This window comes from Ananas comosus, linkage group 14 (assembly GCF_001540865.1).
Source record: "Ananas comosus cultivar F153 linkage group 14, ASM154086v1, whole genome shotgun sequence".
Lineage (NCBI taxonomy): Eukaryota > Viridiplantae > Streptophyta > Magnoliopsida > Poales > Bromeliaceae > Ananas > Ananas comosus.
This window is the reverse complement of record NC_033634.1, coordinates 328,767-354,326: the sequence shown is the minus strand read 5'-3', so window position 1 is coordinate 354,326 and position 25,560 is coordinate 328,767. Positions and strand designations below refer to the sequence as shown.

The 25,560-nt window shown below is 39.8% G+C and overlaps 6 protein-coding genes across 9 annotated transcripts; 3 read left to right on the top strand and 3 right to left on the bottom strand.

Moving 5' to 3' along the window:
• On the bottom strand, positions 1,339–4,514 carry LOC109720845 (APO protein 4, mitochondrial). Its single transcript, XM_020248195.1, has 3 exons — positions 4,177–4,514; positions 2,978–3,236; positions 1,339–2,451 (listed from the first exon to the last, which is right to left on the bottom strand). The coding sequence occupies exons 2-3, from the start codon at positions 3,229–3,231 to the stop codon at positions 1,737–1,739; spliced, it is 969 nt and encodes a 322-aa protein (XP_020103784.1). The 5' UTR covers positions 3,232–3,236; positions 4,177–4,514; the 3' UTR covers positions 1,339–1,736.
• Positions 5,049–10,473, bottom strand: LOC109720852 (polyubiquitin-like). Its single transcript, XM_020248203.1, has 2 exons — positions 10,359–10,473; positions 5,049–6,015 (listed from the first exon to the last, which is right to left on the bottom strand). The coding sequence occupies exons 1-2, from the start codon at positions 10,448–10,450 to the stop codon at positions 5,229–5,231; spliced, it is 879 nt and encodes a 292-aa protein (XP_020103792.1). The 5' UTR covers positions 10,451–10,473; the 3' UTR covers positions 5,049–5,228.
• On the top strand, positions 7,352–9,515 carry LOC109720851 (peroxidase 1-like). Its single transcript, XM_020248202.1, has 4 exons — positions 7,352–7,864; positions 8,230–8,418; positions 8,534–8,702; positions 8,970–9,515. Exons 1-4 carry the CDS (start codon positions 7,577–7,579, stop codon positions 9,374–9,376), a joined length of 1,053 nt encoding a protein of 350 aa, XP_020103791.1. The 5' UTR covers positions 7,352–7,576; the 3' UTR covers positions 9,377–9,515.
• On the top strand, positions 10,559–11,443 carry LOC109720853 (protein NDR1-like). The gene has a single exon (XM_020248204.1). The coding sequence runs from the start codon at positions 10,583–10,585 to the stop codon at positions 11,285–11,287; it is 705 nt and encodes a 234-aa protein (XP_020103793.1). The 5' UTR covers positions 10,559–10,582; the 3' UTR covers positions 11,288–11,443.
• On the bottom strand, positions 11,884–15,960 carry LOC109720850 (calcium homeostasis endoplasmic reticulum protein). Its single transcript, XM_020248201.1, has 4 exons — positions 15,808–15,960; positions 14,220–15,267; positions 13,257–13,528; positions 11,884–12,821 (listed from the first exon to the last, which is right to left on the bottom strand). The coding sequence occupies exons 2-4, from the start codon at positions 15,212–15,214 to the stop codon at positions 12,112–12,114; spliced, it is 1,977 nt and encodes a 658-aa protein (XP_020103790.1). The 5' UTR covers positions 15,215–15,267; positions 15,808–15,960; the 3' UTR covers positions 11,884–12,111.
• LOC109720849 (pentatricopeptide repeat-containing protein At4g04790, mitochondrial-like) lies at positions 16,114–25,462 on the top strand. 4 transcript variants are annotated; one of them, XM_020248198.1, is made up of 16 exons: positions 16,134–16,579; positions 16,683–16,733; positions 17,316–17,942; positions 18,470–18,649; positions 18,758–18,822; positions 19,112–19,219; positions 19,378–19,491; positions 19,919–20,014; positions 20,376–20,474; positions 21,228–21,347; positions 22,224–22,328; positions 22,888–23,052; positions 23,303–23,430; positions 23,528–23,597; positions 24,248–24,465; positions 24,954–25,462. In XM_020248198.1, exons 1-16 carry the CDS (start codon positions 16,222–16,224, stop codon positions 25,123–25,125), a joined length of 2,676 nt encoding a protein of 891 aa, XP_020103787.1. In that variant the 5' UTR covers positions 16,134–16,221; the 3' UTR covers positions 25,126–25,462. The 4 variants fall into 4 exon arrangements, 3 of the variants coding, with proteins under 3 accessions (XP_020103789.1, XP_020103787.1, XP_020103788.1); XR_002219082.1 differs by lacking the exon at positions 24,954–25,462 and having other exon boundaries at positions 16,114–16,579; positions 23,303–23,339; positions 24,248–24,384; XM_020248200.1 differs by lacking the exon at positions 22,888–23,052 and having other exon boundaries at positions 16,132–16,579.

Sequence of the window (25,560 nt, the reverse complement as noted above, 5' to 3'; positions counted from 1 at the left end):
CAAATAAAAACAAAACTGATAAAAGTTGAGTGAATGTCAATAAAAAAGAAAAACCAAAGTTGAGGGGCCATATTTCAAAATGACCTGTAGTTGTGGTGATGGTTTCAACATATTTTTACCTATTCTATATCTACAGGGAAGTTGATTAGTGGATCTTCAATATTTGCTTCATGCTTTATTCTAAATGATAGAATTTGAGATAAGTCTATACTAATGTAAATAGTTATTTAGATACAATGATGCGCTTAGGGCAAAGTACTTATTAAGCCCATCACAGTTGAATCACCTACAATATGACTAGATGCTGAAGCCCTAGTATATAAATAATTTTCGAGAATGATCCGAAATTCGATTAAACATATTGCAGCATGAAAGACAAAAAGGAGCTTATGGAGGAACCCAGCTTTTTAAGGTGGATGTTTAAGATTCAGTTTGAAACTAAATTAAAAATAAGGAAGAAAAAAGAGAATTTCTATATATCTTCTTCCAGCTAGTACTACTTATTGGTGTGTTTCTATCACCAATTCCTCAATGCCTATAGCTGTCCTTTTCATTAAAATTCACCAAAAAATAGTTGGTATCACTCTGTCATGTGCCTATCATTCCCTAGTGATCTTCTGAACTTAGGATCCTTGCTTCCATGATCACCATATATATTTAAAAAAAAAAAAAAGAATTCCTAAATGCAACCTATGAGATGTTAATTATATTAATGCAAACCAACTGGGTTTTACTCCCACACATTTTAGCAATGTAGCTCAAAATACAACCAATCATTTACCAAGTCATGGGTCCTTGATTTGATAGATGAACAGAATGTCTATTGTTTTTTTTTTTTTTAAGCCTATTGCTGGAGCCACGTTTATGTTGTACTATGGTACACCACCTTGAAAGGAAAGAGAATTATTAGCCGTTCTAAAATTAGAAGGGATGTGCATCCAATCACAGTGAGCCTCGTACCTTGACACTGACATGATAAATGATATATTCTAACCTAGACAAATTTAGGACAGAGTTTGTCTTTCTATCTGTGGATTGCAATTCATTCCTGATCATCTGAGACCTTTGAATGTTGTGTTAGGTTGTGGCTTCTCATCATTGTAGATGTACCATGGACATGATTCAGTAAGTATGAAGGTTACCTGAATTACCAATCACTAGCAAATGGAAATTTAAACTTCAAAACTTTTCATTTCACAACTAAATCTTTCTGAAACTTACCATTAGAAAAGCTGTACGAGAAACCGAAACTGCCATCTCCCTTTACTACTAGTAAGGAGAAACAATTTTTTTTAAAATGTTCAGGAAACAGTCATTGATGATTGATGAAGATCAAACTATTCCACCAAGGCAAAACCGCCAACAATACTTTTTGAAAGAGATAACATACTCTGAAAACTTCACAGCTTACAATGGAAAAAAGAAACACCATTATTATGCAGCGGTGTGATGTAATTACAGCGAGCGAATATAAGGTTATGTATAAAACAAGATGAATTAGTTTCAACCCCTTAATGAGCAACCTATGGACATAAGGTTGGTAGGAAACTCGATAGGAAGCAACATTGCCCTTTAGGTTCTCAAGGATCAGGGGCCTTTGCAAAAGAAAAAATTTACGGCAAATGCAAGCGGACACCATGTTATCAAAACTGTTGTCATGTTCATCATAATTCTGACGCCATTCGAGTTCAATGATCATCTGTTAATCTAATTCTGCTGTGAACTTCATTTTGAGATTATCGCTGCAGTGTTGTGGGTGGTGCAAGACCATGTACTTTCATCATGCAAAAGTATTTAGTAGGTACCCTTGCCCCCGCCTGCATACAAAGCTCCACAACGGCAGGGGCATGCCCGTAATATTCCCTCCCACCATCAACAAGCATAGGTGGGTCATGGGGCCGGCGGTGCCACACCACCTTTGGTGGCACCAAATCGTCCACCTCAGCCTTCCTCCACATGTGTGATCCCCGCCACCCTTCAAACTTGAACATCCCACAAACCCTAGCCTTGTGGCCCGACGGCCCAATGTGGACTTCTGAACAATGCTTGCACACCTTGGCTGGATAGACCAGTAGCAGCTTCTGCACTCCCAATCTAACCTTCTCATAAGCCTCTAATGTTGATTGAGCTGCTGAAGTAAGTGGTTCTGGTGGCAGAGATACAGAAGCACTTTCGGTTTGGGCATGGTTTTGGAGGAGTTCGTCGGGGATATCTGCGCCGGCTTGGTAGCAGAGCTCAAGAACAGCAGGGACACGGGCGAAGTCGAACCTCTGTTCATGCTTTATGATAGGTTGGAACATGTTTTGGAGATGGAAGGATTCAACAGGAACAAGCACGTCTTTTAAATGCCCTTCGATCCATTTGTGTTGTTGGTCTTTGATCATGCGCTTGAAACCATGGCAGGTTTTCATCTGATGGCCTGTCTCACCGATATAAACTTCAGGACAAAATCTGGCACATTTTAGTAGTGGTTAAACTTATGATCGAAAGGAAGATTGAAGTTGCTGTTTGTCATTGATTTGGAAAAGGTCAATGGAACAAAACAATTATGAATTCCTTTTTTTTTCCTCTCTTTTTATGAGTCAATGCAGTTTTACTGAACCAATTTGAGTGAATAATTAGGAAGTATATGTTTGATTATCATATAGGCCTGTTCTTTATTTGACTGTTAGGTACATAATAATAGGCATTCAACTACATGCAGCTAAAAAGGTGCTTTCTAGCAATTTCAAAGTTAGTTATGTTCAAATCAGCATTTATTCAAAGTTAGTTATGTTCAAATCAGCATTCACGAGTTGCTTCACAACCATGACGTTAGCAAACTGTTTCGATGAAGACGAAAAATAACCCTAAAATAACTGAGTGCAATAAGAGCATAGTCTATAATCTAAATGGGCTAAGTCGATTTGGTCAACAATCAACTTTCGAACAAGCTATTTTATAGAATTGAATGTAATTTACGAGAGAGCTCTCTTACTTGCATGCCTTAACAGGAATAACTTTGAGAAGACCAGAGACACCTTCTCTCAAAAGTTCTCTGGCCCTAATTACTTCCTCTGCTACAGGAATCATGTTCTTCACAGGATAATCATTTGCTCTGTTTCGGATTCTTTTTAGAATCATAGGCCGAAGCTTGTTCCAGTCTATTTTCGAACTGTAATATCTCTGACACATAAGTGTGAAATTGAAGTCTCTGTAAAGACAATGTTGAAATCTCTGCCTGAAAGCCATTATAGCTGAAAAAGAAAAATTGAATGCAAAGGTACATTATATTGGAGAGATAACAACAAAAGTGATTAATTATAGATGTAATGAAACCAATTTTATGCTAATTTATTTACTGTATACAAGTTAGGAGATAACTCAAAATCAAACTTAAGGGATAATATGTATGACAGATCCTTATGTTTTTCTTTTGAGAATTACAACGGACGCCTAGTTTTAGACGAGTATTTAGTTGGTTGACTTGAGTTGCGTAAGTATTGGTCTAAATTCATATGCAAAACATGTTGAAAAATATAATGATCACCTCACAAGATATAGTTAACTTATGAAAAAAAAACAACCAATACAATACGATAATTTGCAAGTTAGTCATATTAAATATCAGGCTAAAGAAAGAATATTTACCCCACCTATAGTGCAGCTAATGCTTAAATATTTCTTAACCATCAAGGAAAGTGTGCTTGAAACAAATTAACAAGCTTACATGATAAAGACACAAAAAATAGTAAAACACCTTTTAGAAGGAGAAAAACAATATCTGCATAATATATGTTTATACCTATAAAACTCATCAATAGCTAGAAGCCTCTGTGGTGGGAGAACTAGCAGTTAAATGGATAGATGCCTCAATTTCATAGTCCTAAGAAAATATTTGCCAAATCCACTTGCTTGGGCTCATTATTAATAATCAAAGTAACCAATAGCAACATTTTTTATCATCTAGTTATATCCAAATAAAGATGCAATGAATCATAAGATTTGATTGATTAGTTAGATTCTTATAACCAATCCATGTTGATACATTTCTGTATGCTAAAACTTAGAGGGCATCTTTAGTGAAGTACCACTGACCAAAGAAGCATTCTAACAAACACTTCGAGGACACATCATACTTAACAATATTAACCCAAAAAAAAAAAATCATGAAAAAGAAGGACAAAAAGTATTTACCCGGAAGATCAAACGATCAGCTCAATCGAAACGAAGCACTCGTGGAAGAGAAACTTTTGGGCACTCCCTAGTCGAGCTCAAAATGGCAAGTAACAAAGCCATTGAGGCATTCCAACAAACACTTGGAGAGCACCCACCAAAACCGCAAAATCCCATGAGTACATATCGATCAATCGAAGCCACGAATCCATGTATGAGGTTATTGCGATTGATTTGAATTGAAAAAAAAAAAAACTTCGAATTGGTAGAAGAAACGTCAAGATCGAAGACCACGCCTTTCAACGTCGAGCATGTGGAAGAGGCAAGCCCCCACGAATCGCCCTTCACGGAGCACAAATTTAGGGAAAAGCAACGATGAAGCGCGCTACATGATGCACTCTATTTGGGCTTATTGGGCAGTGATTCGGGCTTATCCTATTAGGCTAAGTACGCTTATATATTGGGCTTGGTGTGTGAGGCTAAACTTATATTGACATTTTTTTTGGGCTTACAATATGCCTCTTTGCCTTGACAATAATTTTCGGGTTGTGATTTGTGCCAACCCCCATAGATCGGAAAAAGGTTCAACCAAGTCGAACCGGAACAAACCGTAAAAATAAATAAATATAAAAATTATATAATTTATATATTCAAATTAAGATATTTTTTTTTACCATTAAATTTGTTAATATATAGTAGTAGTATAGTTCGTTGCTTAATACTCGCTTTTATATAATCTGTGCACCACTCTTGGGCCCGATTCGTCAGTCCGGCTTGTAGCTACCGTTGTTTTTTTTTGCATATATCAGATTTATAGTTTCGGTGTAGTGAAAGTGAGAAATTACAGAAATATAAAATGAATCAAACATAGTAATTTTTTTTGGGGGGTTTTCTTTTCTAATTATAAGAAGTAAAGACTGAATATTAAGACTTAATTATGAAATGAAAAACTATCAAAACTTTTGTCTACCGCGAAACATTTCATATTCCAGCAGTTAGCTTAGCTTTGTAGCTTAAGATTTGGAATTGGAATTGGAATGATCGATGCATGGTAACTACAAATATTGAATGAATTAGGTCCCTCCGGTGATGCTGCCGTTGAAGATCTCGATGGTATCCCCATGGCGGACGTCGTGCCAGCGGAAGGATCGGTCGTCGTCCATGACGTTCTGCTTGTAGATGAAGAAGTATCCCTCGGCGGGGAGGTGGAAGTGGAGGCTTCCGCGCACCCGCTGCAGCTCCTTCCTCAGCTCCCCGACGTTGTCCCCGGCGTTCACCTCCACCGCCACCTTCTTCGTCCCGCATTTCGTCACCACCATCACCCTCATCTTCTTCCCCCCCACCGTCGCCCCCGACGCCGCCTGCTGCTGCGGCGGGCCGACGATCACCGCATGCAGCTCCGCCCGATCCCCCACCACGTACTCGGCCAGCTTTGTGTCGTCCTGCAGCTCTGCGTTGCCGTGGTACAGCGCGAAGCGGCTCGGGGGAATGCCTTCGGACTCGTAAATCCGCTCCTTGAGCCGGGTGACGGTGTCTGAGGCGTCGGCGTCGACGGTGAACTGGCGCTTGGAGACGGAGACGGTGACGGTGATGCGGGCGGGGGCGGGGTCGGGGTCGGGGTCGGAGGAGAGGGAGAGGCGGAGGAGGGAGCCCTGGAGGATGGCGTAGCGCTCGGTGTCGCCGTCGTCGTCAGAGAGCTCGCGGCCGTCGAGGAAGAGCTTCTGAGAGGCGACCGGGTAGCCCTCGTACCGGTGGATCTTCTCCTTGATCTCGTGGACCGTGTCGAAGAACCCGATCTCGATGCTGAACCGCCGGCTCTTCGTCTCGAAGATCACGTCCATTTTGGTACTTGAATATAATCTGTTGTAGCGACGATCAGGCAAGTGGAGGAGGAGGAGGAGGAGGAGGAGGAGGAGGAGAGGGAAGGTTACAACAGGGTTTGGTTTCATGCATATGGATGTGGCTATACCGGTGGTGCAGGGGGCGTGCGATGCGCATGAGGAAGATAAAGAGAGTGGGGGAAACGGGGGGGAGTGGTGGTCAGGGGAAAGGGAGTACAGGTGTTGGCCGGTTAGGGATCTGTAACGTTCAGTAGCAGAGAGGGAAAAGCGAAGGTGACAACTAAGCAAGCTCCCTCCCTCTAAACTCTCAACAAACAAAACCGTTTCTTTTACGAATTTGCATGCCCCACTCATGAACATGCGTTAAATTTTTGCTATAGGCCGGGCCGGAAGAAAGGGCTGTAGCTCGGTTAAACAACTGGGCTTAAATGTGGGAATAGTTCTCGGACTAATTGAACTGGGCCAGGCCAGGCCAGGCCGGGCTTTGCCTAGTGAGTTTTTCACTGCATGAACCTTCTTACTTCTCGCTGAAAAAAGCAAAGCAAAGCAAAGCAAAACAAAACATATATTTGCCGTACGTTCTGACTGTTTATATTACTAGGATATATTTTGTTCTACTTTTTGGAACCGGGATTTCCAATTATTTCGTCTTCGGTGTGTAAATGAAGGTATCCAAATCCGACCTCAAAGTTATGGGAGATTTCCCAGCATGGCTTAACATGAAAGTTTTGGGCAATCCAACGCCAACACGTTTCTGCATTAACAAATTGCAAGATGGTGTTGTAAATAGCTGGGTATCCAGCTGTTCTACTTGTTTATTTCAACTTCACTGAATCATTGATTGTACTTAAGACCCATGAGATTACTTGAAGAAAATTTAAGCCTTCTGTAAATAAGTTCTAATCATGAAATAATTCAATCATTGTGAAAGTAGTGAACGAGGGTTGTACACAGAAAGAGGAAAAATGACCAAGTACATAAATTATAAGTAACAAACTCAATCGAAAGGATTGCAAGCATTTTTAGAAATTTTTGGATCTTCTAAAATATACAATTATGCATTTTTTTAAAAAGTGCAATTCCAAACTAGGCCTTAAAGTGGTGATTATGCGTCCACCGCCTTTGCTAATAATAGCTAAATAACCAAATTCCTAATTAAAGGAGACCTCAATATATCTCCGCTATTTCATGTGATGTAGGTTACCCCTAAACTCCCAAGCCATGAATGCTCAACGAAGTTTAGTCAAAAAAATTATACTAATTAGTTGCTACTGCAAGGACTTACGCAATCCAATCACATGGTACATATTCTTTAGTCAACGAATCTTTCGTCACATTGCACTCCATCTCTTCCAACAAAGCAGTTAGTAAACAAGTTGTTCTATAACTAAATAAATCATTGTTTCCGCCTGTAGTTTTGCCTACACAATCAATCAATGTACTAAAGTCCTAGTCCGTATATCACTTCCTAAGTTACCACAATAACTCTCTAATTTAACCACATAAAAAAAACTAACGTAATCTATAGATAATAAGCTAATTAAACATCTCATGCAACCTGCTTAACTATATATAATAACATGATTGATCTCTATTCATCTTATAAGCATCACAACTTTCATATACTTAACTGTTCAGTAAGAATGGCTAGTAGATGTCTCTACAAGTTGTTTCTCCCTTTGTTTCTTCTTCTACTGCTTCACCCCCCAGCATTATCAGTTGCACAGGGCTTGCAAATGGACTTCTACCAATACTCATGCCCGAAAGCAGAAGCCATTATTGGCTCTGAGATAACTAAGGTTATCTCGCGTGCGCCGAGCCTCGCTGGCCCGCTTCTCCGAATGCACTTCCATGATTGCTTTGTGAATGTATGTCTTCTAGGCTGGTAGAAAGGCAAATTTAATGCATATACCTGTATAAGATCTGGATTTCATACATGCCCGTAATTGTGGCATAGGGAGTCATCAAATTCACAGGGAAAGTTTGATATTGTATTAGAGAAAGTCTTACAGGCAGGGGTATTTCAACAAGTTTTAGGAGTATATGCATAGAAGAAAAGATTTTGAAGTGCTTATATATATATATATATATGCTTTGGATGGATATGTTCTTAAATATACAACTTAAGGGGAAAAAAATGTAAATATAAGTACAATTAGTCGATTATAACCTGCTTAGTAAGGTAAAAAGAGAGAAGAGTTTACTAATGTTGGAGAGTGCAAATTCTGTGCAGGGCTGTGATGGCTCAGTTCTGCTGAACAGTACAAAGGATAATTCGGCTGAGAAGGACGCGATACCGAATGTCAGCCTCCGAGGGTTCGGTGTGATCGATGGCATAAAGGCCAAGTTGGAGGAGGCTTGTCCTGGTGTTGTATCATGTGCTGATATCTTAGCTGTAGTAGCTAGGGATGTAGTTGTTCTGGTAAACAATATTTGCTCCCTTTGCCTCCCTACTCGATCTATCTTTTCAGATTAATTTGAAGAAAATACAGAGATTTGTCAACATTTTAGATTTATTTTCTTTCACTTATTTTCAGCGTGATGGTCCATATTGGGATGTATTAACTGGGCGAAGAGATGGAAGGAGATCGGTTGCTGCGGATGCTCTCAACAATCTTCCGCCACCCTTCTTCAGTGCCAGTCAAAATTTAAACCAATTCTTCCTTCCAAAGGGCTTGGATGCTAAGGATCAAGTGGTTCTCCTAGGTATCAAACATCGTAATCATCATCCAAATCCTGAATAACAAATTTTCACATCCTTTCATTACTATTCAGGAAAAGACTAAGAAAAACTAATGATGTCATTGGTATCTTACATTAATCATTTTGCTTTGTTAGACAAAGAAAGTATCCAATTCCTAACTAGTAAACTCTAGTGTCTTGTTATTTTTCTTAAATAAATTTCACAAATTATTCACTGCACTTAACTCTAATCGCTATCATATGAAACAACCTGATCTTTTAACTCAACAGGTGCACATACTATTGGAACCTCACACTGCTCATCATTCTCCGACCGCCTCTACAACTTCAGTGGGACCGGCACGTCTGACCCGACCCTCGACAAGCATTATTTACCCAAGTTAATGAACAAGTGCAAGCCTGGTGACACGAAGACTCTTGTGGAGATGGACCCAGGAAGCTTCCGGACCTTTGACACGGGCTACTACAAGCAAGTCACAAAGAGGAGGGGGCTTTTCACGTCGGATGAAACCCTAATGCTAGATCCTTTTAGCAGGCACTACATCGAGCGCCAAGCGTATGGTCCCGCGACCGAGTTCTTTAGGGACTTTGGAGTGTCCATGGTGAAGATGGGGAGCATTCAAGTGCTCACAGGATCACAGGGTGAGATCAGGAGACACTGTGCCTTTGTAAATTAAGATGGATTGGATTCTATTCTATGATGCAATACCAATCTTAGGTTGTTGTATAAGGCAGAGTATTAATAGTTGCCACCATATCTTAAGATTCAATGTGTAATGTATTGAATCGTTTGTATACTATCACTGTATTGTTCAACTCACGGATCTCCTTTTATGTGCAAGTCGTTTATTATCCTCAGAAGCAATATGAGTATGGTATAAAATTGATAAATTACTGAAGTTAATTACTGAAGATGGTCAACACTACTAAGCCAATTTTCAGGCTATTAAAGAATTCTACAGAGCATAAAAGAGACCTACAAGTGCAAGGCACTCTCTGACCCCGTATACAGATACTGTATGAATTGTATATTCTTTAAGTGACCCTATCATCAAGCCGACCTTATTCTAGCCTTTATATGGCTGTAACTAAAAGAATCCAAAAAACAATAACATATAATATATCCATAGCTTTAAAAACTTGGAAAAAGAAACTTAACAACTCCTATACTTCTTATCTCCATTCTCTCCTAACTTAACCTCCTTTCACGCACTTTGGCACGCCTCATGTAGATCTTACCACCATTTATAATGTTGGTCAACTCTTCATCAAAGTTCGAGCTCTGTGATGAGGAAATCTTTTAGCTAAAATTTAATGCTAAAGTATTTTGAAAGGAAGAATGATCTCTATTACAGAAAACATACAACTAGGATTAAATAGGAAGCAAGGACCACTAGTCAACTAAACTTCTGTCCACGTATAAACGCAAGATAAACTTTACAAAGGGGTCCTGTAAGACACATTTTCGATATCTAAGTTTGTCACCTAGACGTCTCGAGATTAATTTCCCATTTCACTGTAAGAAAATTTATGTCAGCTCTGGCGATATCTAAGTTTGGATGGAGTTTTGTTTTACGCCAATTTTAAATTAGACTATAATACAGTATCGTTTTCGAAGTTTACTTATAAAACTGTGAAATTTGAATATGGAATTCTCACCTTATTCCTTCCCTTCTGTCAGCAAAAAGGCATAGACAGCACCAGGAAAGAAAACCCCAGCAATCCTTTCTCCCTCTCCCTCGCTCTGACATCCCTTCCTCTTCCCGCCATTCCACTCCTCTCTTCTTCTTCTTCTTCTTCTTCTTCTTCTTCTTCTTTTATAAGCAAATACGGAGCGATCCCGTCGCCGCCGATGAGCAGTGAAGCCCCTGTGCTCTCCCACCATGTCCGACGCGGTCCCGTCAACGTCGCCTACCGCTCACCACCATCACTACGACCTCCGAACCCGGTACAGGGCGCGCCAGGTTCGCGAGAGCCTCGCGAAGCGGTTCACGAAGCTCCTCTGCTCCGCCGTGCTCTCCCTCCTCTTCGCCGCCGCATTCGTCCTCTTCATCCTGTGGCTCGCCCTCCGCCCCCACCGCCCCCGCTTCCACGTCTCCTCCTTCTCCGCCTCGCCCCTCCCCTCTTCCTCCTCCTCCTCCTCCTCCTCCCCCTCTCCCTCCTCCCCCCCAACTTCGTTCTCCGCCCAGGTCTCCGTCCGAAACCCTAACCGCAACATCGGGTTCTTCTTCGGGCCCTTCTCCGGCTCGGTCTACTACCGCGACGACCCCGTCGCGTCCGACCCGTCGATGGCACCGGGGTTCTACCAGCCGCCGAAGAACACGACGGCGATCGCCGGGAGGTTCGTCGGCAGCGGCGGAGCAGCGGCTGAGACGGCGGCGGCGGGGATGGCGATTGATCTGGAGACGGCGGGTACGGTCCGGTTCAGGATGGAGATGAGGTCGACGGTCCGGTTCAGGGTGTCGGCGTGGATGGCGTGGGAAACGCACCGGCACGCGTTGCACGTGAGCTGCGACGTGGAGGTGGGCCCCGATGGTCTGATATTGCCCCAGTACAAGGAGCGGAGGTGCTCCATCTATTTCTTCTAACTCACAGTGATAATTGCCGGATAAGGGGAAAAGTTGTTTATTTGGTTTGCTAATTGCTAAAGAAGATAGGATTTGTTCGTTTCTTGTTTCTTTTTCCTTTTTTTTTTTTGTTTTTTACTTTCTCACCAAGTCCAAACAAAATTGTTTTTTCATTTAATATTAGTCCGTTCGCTGTAACAATTTTTTTAAAAAAATTTCGTTGGAATTGTAAATAGTTGGAGAATTTGGTGATAAGCACGCTGATTTTTGGGATTTATTAATTTGATTTCCATGAAGACAACTTGTTACTGGTTCGTTTAAAGCTAAATTAAAATTACTAAACAAGACATCCGATACTCTACAGAGTAGTAGAAAATCGATTAATTTGAAGAGAGAAATTCAAGCGTTCAGTTGGGGCTCCAACTAAGAAACAGGAAGCATACAGAATCATCCTCCAGAACCACTCTGCGGACACGAATCTCATAGGAACTCGGAGGAAATTTCTACAGACGTCCATTCCGCATAAAAAGATCAAACAGGCACACTCTTAGTTTTGCTGGAAAAGCTCTCGACCAATTCCGGTGCATATAGTGGCAAAATTCATTAAGGCGAATCACTGATACTCGAAACCAGAGGCCGCGCATTACTATTAAAATGCTTCTTACTGTAGGAAACCGATAAAGAAAGCAAAAGTTTCCAATTGTGGGGCCAAAAGTAGACCTATCTTAAGTCCATTCTACCCACAAAGATGAAACAACAACAAGTCGATTTATGTTGAGTTTACATGATTCATCTAAGTAGCATGATTACCAAGTCAGAAAAAGATCTTCAGCAAATATTTCCCGTCACCTAGCTGCTGCCCTAGCACTCATAGAAGTATGGTAGCTGGTGCTTCTCTGCTTGCGGTATGAAGAGTACACATCGTCGTACTGGCTCACCTCATTAGGGTTCGCAGTGGCGCCAAGACCCAGCCGGCCAGAGCCGCTTGATTTCCGATCGACGCTCCCGTCGGCGTACATTCCGGTCTCGGGGTCCACCTGCAAGTTGGGAGGTGGGGGAATGCATGCCCCACCCTTGCGAACTAAAGAATCCCGATCATACTCCTGGTCGTACTCATCATCTTCATTCGATTCGGCTCCCCTGGCCCCCTTCATCGGCCCCTCTGATGGGTTTACCTCTCCAATCTCCTTAAAAAACTTTGAGACACATTCCAGAATCTCCGACGGCGGCACAGTGGACGGTGGGATAATGGTTGGGATATCGAGAGGACTCATGGGGGAGTAAGGTACGCCGCTGCCGATCTGCATCTTTCGAACCATCCCAGGAATGAGGCCAGGGGGAAATAGCGGATATGGTGGGGGATCTTGATCCGGTGCGTTGGGTACAAGACTGGGTTGGAGATGAGGGTTTAGGGCTTGTTGAGTGGGCACGGATGGCTGGATTGGTAAAGAACCTGGGAAAGGAGTCTGGCCTGCCAAGGGATGAATACCAGCCGAAGCTAAAACAGAAGCTGATTGCTTCTCATTCTCTTGTTGTTGAGATGTTAGCTGTAATCCTGCAGTGTGGTCCAAGAGAAAATGGTTTAAGAAGTGTACTTTATCTATTCCCAGAAATAAAAGAGACGGTCTTAGTTATAAAAGAAGCTGGTTGACTATTGCTTCAGCTAAACAAGGCTAACTTCATAACCCATGGTGAAAGCAAAGAGATTCATGCAAGACCATCAACTATATACTGAAGCAGCAGCAATGGAAGTGGTAGCAAACAAAAGATTTAATAATGTAGATTAATAATGTTTAATAATGTAGAGAACTAGTAAATGAATTCAAAAGCATCAAACCACATTTTCTTTTTCTAAAGAACCAAAATTTTTTTTTTAATAATTCCCCTCTTCAAATGATCCTTCCAGACTGAATAGATAATAGTTAGGAGATTGAGAGGGGCAGAAGGAAGAGAGCGGGGGGTGAGGGTTGAGGGTGGGCGAGAAAGGGACCAGCAAATGTTGAGGGGTCTGAAGCGGCCGATGCTTCCCTCTGTCCAGAGGGTAATGGGGGCCCACCAGTCATCTCACTCTCAAGGCTAGCTATAGTTTCCGGGTCAAAAACCTCCTTGGAAGCCCAGAACTGCAAAATCTTTTCAAGCCGAGGCTGGTTCGCTTCTTTGTTGTGGGGATTGTTATAGATCCTCGCAAGCATGGAACCCAAAACAGGCTTGAATGCAAGAGCCTCATTGTCAAGATCTCGAGGATTAATTCGGCATTGCAAACTGGCCACAGACACAAAAAAAAAAGGGTATAAGCAAGGTGCTAGCAAGCATCACATAAAAATTGATACAAAAACATCTTTTAAATCAAGTGGTTCAACATTGACCAAGAAATAAAAAAAGAGAAAAAGATGCCAAGAAGGAAATGCAAAATATGATATAATAACTGTTTCACTATGCAACCTCTTTACAGTTGTATTTCAGTGTCATCACAAGCTTTTCTTACTAAAAAGCAGTGCCAAAAAAATATCTAGAGAGGAGGCTCTAAACCCTCAGGATGAGATCAAAGTAATGGACCTCATGGTGACAGCAAAGTAGCGGTGGCGCAGTATGCAAAAGATAATAAGAATACATGGATTACAACAATCAATCCTCTATCTCCGATGTAACTCAATTTAAGCGAAAAAGAAAATACTCTTAAATAAATAAGTGATTGCACCAATAATTGTAGCGATTCTACAAACGGACCCAGCCTCTTGAGAGGCTTCTGTAATTACAGGCAGCAGTGAAAACTGGGCTTTGTTAGCAAATGAAATCAAGTGTGAGAACGAAACTACAAAACAACTGTGATGTCAGAATCAATGCTGAAGCATATGAACAAACTAAGCATGATAAGCATATGTACTAGAAACAAAGGTATAGCAAAACAAGAGCTAATATCCGCTTGCTAGATGCACATCTAAGGAAAACATACCTCTCAAAAAGAATGTCATTGGCTAGGAAAATAATGTGGAGCTGCCTCTCAGAATCATCTAGAGTGAAAATCCTGTCCCGAAGGGCCTCTGCCAGTGCTGGAGCAAAAGGTGACCTTTGCACAAACCACATCTTTGCTCCCTTTATTGATTCCTTCGTCCCACTAAGGTTAGTAAGCACGCTGTTAAGTTCTGCTGCCACATCAGATGGAAGCGGTCCAGATAAGCCCTTAAAGGGCTTATTTGAAGAATCATAATCAATCTGACCTTGACCGACAAACAGTGGCGTTTGCTGATGCTGATCATAAAAGGGAGGGTAAGAATGCGGGTACATTTGAGGTCCCCCTAGCATGGAAGCTGGAGGGCCACCTGGTGCACCTAAGGGAGACGCATTCATCGAAGACGGATTCATCAAGGGACTATGGGCAGCATAAGTGGGATTGAAAGGGGAACCAGGCGGTCTAGTAGACAACCATAGTTTGTATCTATAGTAACCATGCCCCTCACCACCGAAGAGAAAGCTGTATTCAGGATTATCGTGTTGCTTCTCACGGATCATGGCTTCGAATTCAGGACCGTTCTTGGCGGAATACTCGACCAGCTTATCGATCCGCTTGTGGAGCTCGGGATCAGAAGGGGGTGGCACAGCAGGCGGAGGGGGAGCCGACTCAAAGGGGTGCATGAAAGTGGAAGAAGAAGGCATGAGATGCGCGGGCGGGTGGGGCCCGTACGGGGGCTGCTGCTGTTGGATATGTGGGAGGGGGTGGGGGTGGGGAGGATAGAACTGTTGCTGCTGAGGCAAGTGGTGAGGGTACGGGGGAAATTGCTGGAGGGATGGATGGAGGGGCGGAACGAAGGGGGGGCCGTGGACTTGGGGAGGGAACTGTTGAGTCTGCGGGCGAAAACCAAACTGCTGCTGCTGCTGGATGTTGGCCTGTTGCTGCTGTTGCTGCGCAAAGGCCATTGCAGCTGCATATTCATGAGCTTGGCGATCCATTGGCGATTGATGAATAAGGTAAGGTGGACTTGGTAACTACCGGAATTGCTCACCTACACATACAAAGTCACCGTAAACCTCAAATTCGCTATGCATAACACACAAATCGAGTGTCATTTTCAAAGGTAAGTCAGCTAAAAATTTGTATGAACAACGGCATACACATTCTTTTCAGCCTCCACCCAAAAAAAGTTTGCTCTATATAAACAATAGCGTAATGATAGTATAAAAACAAAAACAAAATGAAAAAGGAGTCCCTACAAAGTTAAGCAAGCGACAACCCAGCACTATTTTACAAATAATCAGCATAATTTTTTAGCAATTAGTAGATAAAAGCTAGCATTTTGAAACAAAACAAACAACGTTCACAACAAAGCAGATGATAACAGTGAACCCTAGAGAGTAAGATAACAAAAACAAAGGAGGAAGCTTTACGAGATGACATTAATAATTGTAAGATTATAAGAGAGGGGATTGATCTAAGAACCTCAAAACGACCGATTGAGGGTTCCCGCAACACTTCGCTTTTACTACTAGCTAGGTTTTATGGGACATGAAATTGGGATTTAGGTTAAAAGTTAAATTGAAGTTACCGATTTTCTCAGAGGAGAGGGCGTAGGTAGTGGCCGAGATGGGGGAGGCGATGGCGCATCGTCCGTGGAGATCCCGGCGACGGAAGAGGTTGGAGAGAGAGAGAGAGAGAGAGAGAGAGAGAGGAGCGGGGGGGACGAATACGACTATACGAGAGAGAGAGAGAGAGAGAGAGAGAGAGAGAGAGAGGAACAAAACCAGATTGAGGCTGGAGGAACCGATCCGATAATATAGGGTCGGATGGGGATCCGAATCCGATTAGGCTCGCCACTTATTTCGGCAATGAATGGTGTCTCGTCGCCGAGTATATCAATCTCGATGGCGGCAATGGTCGGGGATTCGTCACCGACTTCAAGCTGCGAAATTAGGCGTTCCTGAACCGCCTTTTAAGACAACACAAAGTTCACGCTTTTAACATGTCTGGAGTTCTCGCACACTCATTCCCAAGGAGGAGGAGAGGAGCGGCGAATGCGATGGGGAGGATCCTCCTCAAGGCCTTCGCCTCCTCCTCTTCCTCCTCCGCCGCCGCCTCCGCCACCGTGAAGCGCGGCGCCACCACCGGATCCGCGGCGGAGAAGCTCGCCACTGTAGAGGAGCCCACCACCTCGAACGCGGCCACTAGCCTCCTCAAGGCCTTCGCCACCTCCTCCTCTGCCACCGCATCGCCGCCTCTTACCAACCCTCGAACTTCTCTGAAGTGCGCTACGGCTTCTGAGGTGCTTTCGCAGCTAAACAAAGCAGCTCCGGAAAACCCTAAGCCATCACCTGCGCCTGGTACTTAACCTTTTGGTTTATTTCATCTTTTGTTTGAATAGTTACCTTTAAGTAGAATGCTAAGTGTTGCTTTTGGTCGATTGTTTATATGATTATATTGCAGTGGAAAACTCGGCGGTGGAGATTTCAAGTTTTATATCATCCATTTTACGTGGTATGCAATAGTTTTCAGATGCTTCCAGTTCGGTTTTGTGTTTCCAATGAGAAAATCTAGTTGTTTTGTGTGAGATAATTGTGTGGCAAATAAAAAGGTTGTCTTTTGATGTGAATGGAGTCTCTTATTTTAATTGGATCTGATGGGCTAATTTGGGGATGCTCAGAATGCAACAAAAGTATAAAAGCGCTTTAAAGCTTTGATCTTTCTTGAATGGGTGGAGAAAGGGCTTTTGCAACTTTGCGGAGCTCTATAACACTCAAGCCTCTGCAGCTGTAGGTGAAGCATCCCCATACTAGGCCTAAGTGCCTTTATTGCTTGGCTGGAGCTTGTAAGAACTGCTGTTTCAATAGAGCCATTCGAAAATTTATTACGGCTTGGTAACTATGTCATGAACACTCATAGGGTATGCAACAGTAGAAGTCGTATTATTTATTGGTTCCCGAATACTGATATGGTATTTTTCAGTTGAGTAATTACGTTGATAAGTTAATGCATAAACTCTTTGACATTAGACAATTTGATTTCATCTCCTTGTTTTGTATGTATTTGTTTGTCAACTTATTTTTGCACTCTTCACAGGTACTGCTGATGCATCCAGTTCCTTTTCACCAGAACAAAATAATAGGACACAGATGAACAACATCTTAGACATACCTTGGTTCTCAAATGCACCTACCACCTGTACGAATCAGTGGAGAAAGGAACTTTCAAGAAGTAGAAAAGAGAAGTTTATTTTCAAGAACACTGAGTCCCGCCGCTTCACAAAACTGATGACAATGTGTGCAAACAAACTAGGGACTGAGACTACTCTTGAATTCTTCAGTAAATTGGGAAGAGAAACGGGCGTCAAGGAATATGACGCCTTGATAAAAGTTTGCATAGACAAAGCAAGATGTAGTAGTAACGAAGAAGATTCGTTGGTCCAAATTCATAAAGCCTATCAACTTTTTTTATCCATGAAAGATAGAGGTATTCAGATTGAAGAGGAGAGTTACAGTCCATTTCTTATATACTTGATCGATATGAAAATGGTGCAAGAATTTCAGATGTTCAGTAAGTTTTTCAAAGATGAGAATCCAAGATCCAATTCCAGAATAGGTTATTATGAGATGCTACTTTGGCTTAGAGTTGGCAATGAAGCCAAAATTCAGGAACTTTGTCGTTCTGTTGTGGTTGCTAGTGATGAAGTCAACTATGGCTTAGCAGGTAGTTTTTTAACCACTTTTTAGTCCTTTTCTTTCAACTCTTTCAATTTAGTCTTTACTCTATTCACTTTATGGATACTCTTTACATCAAAGACATCCATTAATTAACAGCTTAAAAGATGAACTGAATAAAAATGTTCTCTTATGGGATTTTGTAGACATGAAGATAAATGCTACTTGTACAACCAAAAATTGGGTGTAAATTTTACACCCGAGTACCCGACCCATCCAAGGGTTTAGACAACCCTTTTGAGCAATTAGTCTTAAAAAAGATAAGAGGTATTGATAAGACCAGTGTGAAAAATGGGCCCTTGGACGGAGATAGTGTAAGATTTACACCGGCTTTTGGGTGTACAACTACAAGTAGCATTGCTTATGCATGAAATTGTTAGTTTTATGGGGAGCCAATGAAATCATACTTCACAAGGCTACTCTTGTCTGATATGGATCGGCAGCTTATATCAATAATTATAGACATTATTTCATTTCTGTTAGTTGCATTTCTCACGTGCTGTTTTTTCTTGACAGAGAGTTATTTGTTGGCATTTTGTGAAAGCGATAGGAAAACTGAGCTTCTGCAGTTCTTAGAAGTGCTAGGTATCAAGAAAATATCTTCTTTAAAGTATGTCAAAAGTATCTTTAAGTCACTGGGGAGGCTTAAACTGGAGAGTTTTGCAGAGAGGTCCCTTTTGGAGCTCAAGGTGATAGGTAGCATGCACAGTGTTTCTCCCCCCCACTAAATGCTTGCATTTGTAAATGATATCTAATTCTGTTAAATGTTATTCCTATTAACATAATTGGGTTTATGTATTTCAGGAACTGAAGATGAAAATATTTCAGTTTTAATTTTTGATTATGCCACTAGCATACCAAATTTAGCGGTGAGGAACTTCTCATGATGGATGATGGTAATACTAAGGCTTCTGTTGTGGAAAATTAATAGGAGCATCTATAGTTCTTTGCTAATATGAAGAATCTATTGCTAGTGTTTTACTATTTTATTGCCTCTAGGTGCAAATTTTCGTTTGTCTACTTTATAGCTATTCAGAATGTGCTTATGATATAATAAGATTAAACGTTAGAGAACTCTGTGGACCTAGCAATCCATAAGTTTCCATAGCTTCCCTTTTTTCCTTTCTTGTATCTAACAGTGGTGATTTTGATACGAAGGTTGAAATGATTATATCAAAATTCAGTACTTTGCACCAGAGACTTGCACTAATTGCCTCCTCTGCATCATATGACAAGCTCATCGCTTTGTGCTGCGATATGTCTGAGGTACTCTCTGCTTATTCTTGAAAAGCTCTTCTTTTGTCTGGTTTCCTTTTTAACACTAAAAAATTTGATAAAGTACTGGTACATTTGAACATGATTTTCATACTTGCATTATTTGCATAAACCAATTTTCTTACTCTTCTTTTAATCACTTATCGTAGGTTCAAATGGCCCTTGACATAGTTGACCATGTGGTTCAGGCTGGCTTGAATGTCTCAATTGAGTCCTTTCATCCGATCATACATGCTTGTGAGCAAAGCTGTGACCTTCAAATGGTAAATTTTGACTCATTGCTTGGCATGACTTCCAGCGGGGATGACTCTTTAGCTGTTATTATTACTTTCTGCTGTCATTGCTGCTGCTGTGCTTTCGGTTGTTTTTGCATGGCATGGTAGATTTATATACTCATTAGTTACTTTTACATTTTTTGGGCGAGTTCAGTCCAATAGCTAAAGTTAATTGATAGGGGTTGTCATTTTTTTTTTCCCTTCTATCTAGTATTAGCCTTGCTTAAAAGCTTCAAGTAGGAAGAAATTATTGTCTGTTATGCTAATTTATGCCAAATCTTTATTTTTAAAGACTGAAGTATTTTCTAAACTTGAACTTACTGCATAAATGCTTACATTTCTCACTCTGTTATTTACTAGCTTTTCATGTTGTTTACCAATTAATGTTATAATTAATTCAACAACATTTCTGAAGGTTCATCCAATATATTCCGTGATGTGCCAGCATAACTTGAAATTGAAAGGAGACACCTTGAAAAGCATGATAACTTTGTGCGTGAAGATGAAAGATGTAAGTCACTATTACATATGAAGTTGTTTTTTGTGCATCTGTGTGTTGGTGTAAAGCTTGCTTTTTTCTTGAAATAAGCTATAACTCATTTTGTTTTGTTTTTTTAACTTAGTTGCCTGCTCAAATTACAAGTACTTTTCAGCATAGTAAAATGCTATTACAATAAAAGACAAAAAATAAGCATAATTATGCCTTACTTATGCTAGTTAGACATGAAATATTTAAAATTTGCAAATATATTGCAGTGCCCCAATGATTTACCTTTAGTATGATGAACTAACTTCAAAATGGAATTAATTCCTGTGAAAGGATGTAGTGTGATTTGAAGAAACAGATCATGAAATTCTGTTCTATTTTGCAGTTTGATGGTGCGTATAATCTACTGTCAGATGCCAAAGAGATGGGAGAGATGCCGACTGCAAGCATGTATAATGTGATTTTGGCTGGTTATTTTAGAGAGGCAAGTATACTAATGAGATTATAATTTCCTTTTTAAGCGACTTTCCATGATCGTTCATATTCGGATATTCTCTTTTTTTTTTCATATACATATTTACATTTAAATAATTGTCAGAAATAAATTCATACAGTACATTCTTCTAAAATATTACTGACTTTGTGACCTTGTGCTTCAAAGTTTAGCAATCTATTTTAATGCATGGTAAATGCTTACTTGTACACCCCAAAAGATGTGTACATCTTACACCCCACCCATCCTAGGGTGGCCTATTTGAGCCTATATGTATTGCAGTTGTTGGTTGTGTGATTCAGCAAGATCGATTTCTGTAATCAGGATCTTTGTGAACTGCAACCCTTTATCAAGTATTAACGATCTAAGTTATCAAGGACAAGGTTGAAAGTTGAGCTTATGAAATATCATTTAATCAATCTAATTTCTTAAAAAAAATAAACTTTTTCAAGATATTCAATGTGCAGATGCATCGTAAATGATTTTTCTCAGGTATGTAAAACTGCATTGCACCTAAAGGACAACCCTGAGATAGTCTCTTAATAAGACATGACATATTAGCTGTAAACCTACTAAATTCTAAATGAAGTTTTCTAGTTTGGCCATTTTTTCATACATCAGCAATTGTGAATAAAATCTAGAGGAGAGTATAAAGCAACCTACTTCCCTGATACAGGGAGAATTGCCTATACAGAATATGAATATCTTGGTTTCATGCTGTAGTGACAGTTATTTACTCTGTAGAAAAATAATTATGGAGTGTCAAAGGTTCTCAAGGACATGAAGAGTGCCAATGTGAAAGCAGATGCAGAAACATTTAGTTATTTGATTTTTAATTGCGACAGAGAAGAAGACATCATCAAGGTTTGCATTCTAGCTTTCAGTGATTCCTTTTTCTTTTCTTTTTTGTTTGAACTTTTTTTTTTCATTTTCTTTCCCAGCTTCATATTGTTTTGATTTATCATTGTTGGCAGCATACTTGAGAACTTGATGAATTAGTCTGATATCTCAGCATTTTCATGAAAGTTTACTGTTTGTCTACTTATCTTATAAACATACATTTAGGATGTAATATTGCAAGTTCAGACTGACTTCCATATATCGGTTGAAGATTGTAACATCAAGAATTAAACAAGGAATCTGAACTACAGGACATTAGGGGGGAAAAAATAGTAATAATAATAATATCCTTTCCTACTCTCTAACCTATTTGCCGAGTGATTCCTGAACTGTTGTCCTTTTATACTCCATCTTTGACCTTGCAAATTTGTGTCACCCATGTTTTTTAAAATATATTATGTCATTCAGTAGTCTAAGCTTTTGACCAAAATATTCCACTCTTTAAAATCTACTGTTACTCATTCCTCTGTATGACAACAATTTATGTCGAAACAATCTTGCACATGCTATTTGGGCATAACTGGAAGCATTTCATAGAAAATCATATGGCTCGAGGCTTTCATTCCTTGAAGGGCTTGATATTTTTGTATTGCTACATATCTGAAACTCAATATTCTGACATGAAACATATGTAAGTCCATCCATTCAGTGGTGGGGAAAAAGCTTGCAGTATATCACTTAACCCCAAAAGGCTACTTCTAATTTCTAATTGTATTAAACGCATTCACCTCTCATATTGTAGAATGGGCTCGAGTGTTCACATCATTATTGATATTCAGACACCACAGTGAAGTGGACACTGGTTTATCCTATAGAAACTGATGTTTTAACTGCTTACAGTATCATGATCAATTACGACAAGCCGGGATTCAAATTACAAAGCATGTTACCATGGCGCTTATTAATGCTTTTGCGAAACTTGGAAACTTTGAAATGGCAAAACAGGTATGTTCTTGCTTGTTGCATGTACATTTCCTGTTCTTTTTTGAGAAGTCAGGCTTCCGGAATCCTCTTTTGCATGTTCTTTTACAGTGCCAAAAGACCTAAAACAACTATTCTGTGTAATTAGTCTTTAAATACGCTTCTGTCATGGTTCTCTAAATGCTAATATTTTATATTTAGAACTATCCTTTTCTTTTTGTTTCTCAGATATTTCTTATGGATGGTCTGTAATGAGTACTTAAACAGCATGGGATAACAATTGTAAGAACCCTCTAGTTGCTGTAATATTTTTCTGAAGTTTTGAGGACAATTGCAACATCTTTCTTGCCACTTCATCTTTGCAACATTAAGGATAACAACATACATTTTCCTGAGAAATGCTTCCAATATATTGCTTCTCTGAGGATAACAACATGCATTTTTTTGGAGATAAAATTCTAATATAGAGATGCAGCTTATCTAATAAGAAAACTATGCTATTTGCCTATCTTTCATATCATTGAATGATTTACATGCTGATTTGTCTTCTATCTAATGTATATTTGATCCCTTATTTATGCAGGTTGTATTGGATCATGAGATTCCATCCATGCAAGTGATTGAAATTAAAAGTGCACTCATTTCCGCGCTTTCCTCAAATGGACAAATATCTGATGCACTAAATATATATGATGAAATCAAACAAGCTAAATGCAGCATCGATCCAAAAGCTATCATAAGCCTAATAGTATGTATTACTAATACCATCTTCTCTTTGATATATTACATTTTCGCCCTTAGAAAATGATCTATTTTCTTCAATTTCTCTCCAAATTTGAATTTTCAAAGGTCCTAAATGGATGACCTATAAGTTCATTTCTGTAGGAAAATGCACTATCTAGGGGCAGATATGAAATTTGAATTTTACAGAATATCTGAATATGCCTAACCTAGAAGTTAATAATTTGCATTTGCTTAAGATGTATCTGCTTCTCCAGGAACATATTCGCACTGAAGGTGAAGTTGATAGATTGTGTAAGCTTCTAAACAAGTTGAATGATTTGACCACCTGGTTTGATGGCTGCGGCAGAGTAATCTTATACTGCGTTGACTTTAACCATGCCACGTATGCTAAATAATCAGATAGACATAAACTTTCCTAGTTTAGTTTTATGTCATGCACATTACAATACTAATATATACATTTTTTTTTCTTTTATCAGTATCGCTATTGATTTACTGAAGCAACTGAAGATGAAAGATGAGTTGAGTGCATATATGGTTATTGATCAGGTGAAATTTCAGCTTTTCTCTGCATTTTGAAGGGAAAATTTGCTATTCCATTTTATATTTTGTACTTCATTATCTATTATGATTCCAAAAAAATATATATCATCTGATTATTCATATTTTCATTATTTTTAATTAATCGATGATGATTGGTTTTTCTTTTCTATCCTTGAAACATCTGACTAAGAAAAATCGAATTTGGCAATATATATATATATATATACCAAGTAATCTCTTGCGGATCCATGAAACAACTCTCAGAAATCTTTTTCCCTTTTGGAAGATACAGGAGCGAAACAATCAACCTATTGATATTGGAAGACCAAAAAGATTCTTCCAATGTCTCATTTCTGGGTCCAATGGAATTCATAGGTATAGGAAGAAGCCCCATCAAATAGAGATTTTTTCTTTCGACCATTTTTCGATTGTTAATACGAGATATAAGGACCGCTACTTCAAGCAATACTACACCTTTGATCATGAAATATCGATTGCTTGTTGAACCCTGTGAATCACGTGAAAGTAGGATACTCCAAATTCGGGGGTCAAAGAGTTTCATAAAACAATATATATATATATGTCAATACGTTTATTATTATATGTTCTTCCTTTTCAGTATGTGTAAATGACGAGTTTACCATTGTTTGTTGCAGATGTTTAGTCATATTTGGGAAACAGAGCCTGTAAATTTAAAAATCGGGATGCAGCTGCTCCGTGCTATCAAGGAAGAGCTTGGTCTTCAACTCTCTCGAACAAGTCTTGATTTTCTTCTTAGTACCTGTGTGAAAGCGAAAGATGCAAAATGCGCATGGGAAATATGGTCGGAATATGAAACTTCAGGCCTTCTGTACAACGTCTTGACTTTCTTGAGGTTCGAGACTTGCTCTTGTTTTATTTCAGGCTTAACGTGATTGGATAATGACCATATATCTAGATTTACAAACATTAGTGGAAAGTTGGCTTGCGTTTTCTGGATGAGTTCCTTCTGACTGCTAGTCTACTCATCTACTGAATATTGAATTGTGGGCTTGGGCAGAGATGATTGGCTAGAATGTTCCTTTTTTTTTTCCCCTTTTTGGCCTTTAACTAAAAGAATTGCATTTTGTTTGCCTTCTAGTGTTGTTAAATGTGGAAGTGTATGAGAATTAATGAGACTATTAGTGCTATACATAATTTAACTAATATTAGATAATACTAGCAAGGAGGACACATCAGTTGATCATGGTTTGCACTCTGAATATTGCTTCGTGACATTTGTTATTTCAACTTCTCTTGTCTGCTATCTTTTACTTGTTTTATTTTTTTTCCCTTTTCTTTGGTTTTATATTGTTGAACTTTACGTGATGATGCACTGGGCAGGATGTATCAAGCTCTTCTGGCATCAGGAGAGAAGGAAGCTTGGAAAGCTGCAAAGGAGATGGTGAAGAGAGTACCAAAGGAGGATGCCCATGTACTCTACATTTTGAAATCTTGTAAATCAACTTACAGACGAGAACCTAGGAAAGCTTCATCTACGGAGAGGGAGAATTAGTCCCTATTACGTGTTATTTCCATTCGTATAGAAGCTAATGTGTTCTTTTCCTCTTTTTCCTTTTTTTCTTTTCTTTTTTTTTTTTTTCTTTTTTCCCTTTTTGGGTTAGGGTGGGGGGCTAAGGCCCCGAGATAGAATGTCAGTTGCACCATTTTTAGATATGAAATAGAATGAAATTTTATTCCGTCAGTTCGAACTTTGGTTTTGGGTGGGGGGCCATTTCTCCGTCTGTTTTTTCTGTTGGCATGATAGCAGCAACATGAGAGTTGGCAGGCTGTCTTACCTGTCTTCCCCTGCTTGATTTCCTGCAATCTTAGGACTCATTTGGTTATGCTCAGATTTCTATTATTAAACTAAAATTTTATGTGATATGCTGAGAGGTTTTCCTTTTCCTTGTTCTTGTTATTGTTAGCTAGATTGCAGAGTAATCATTTG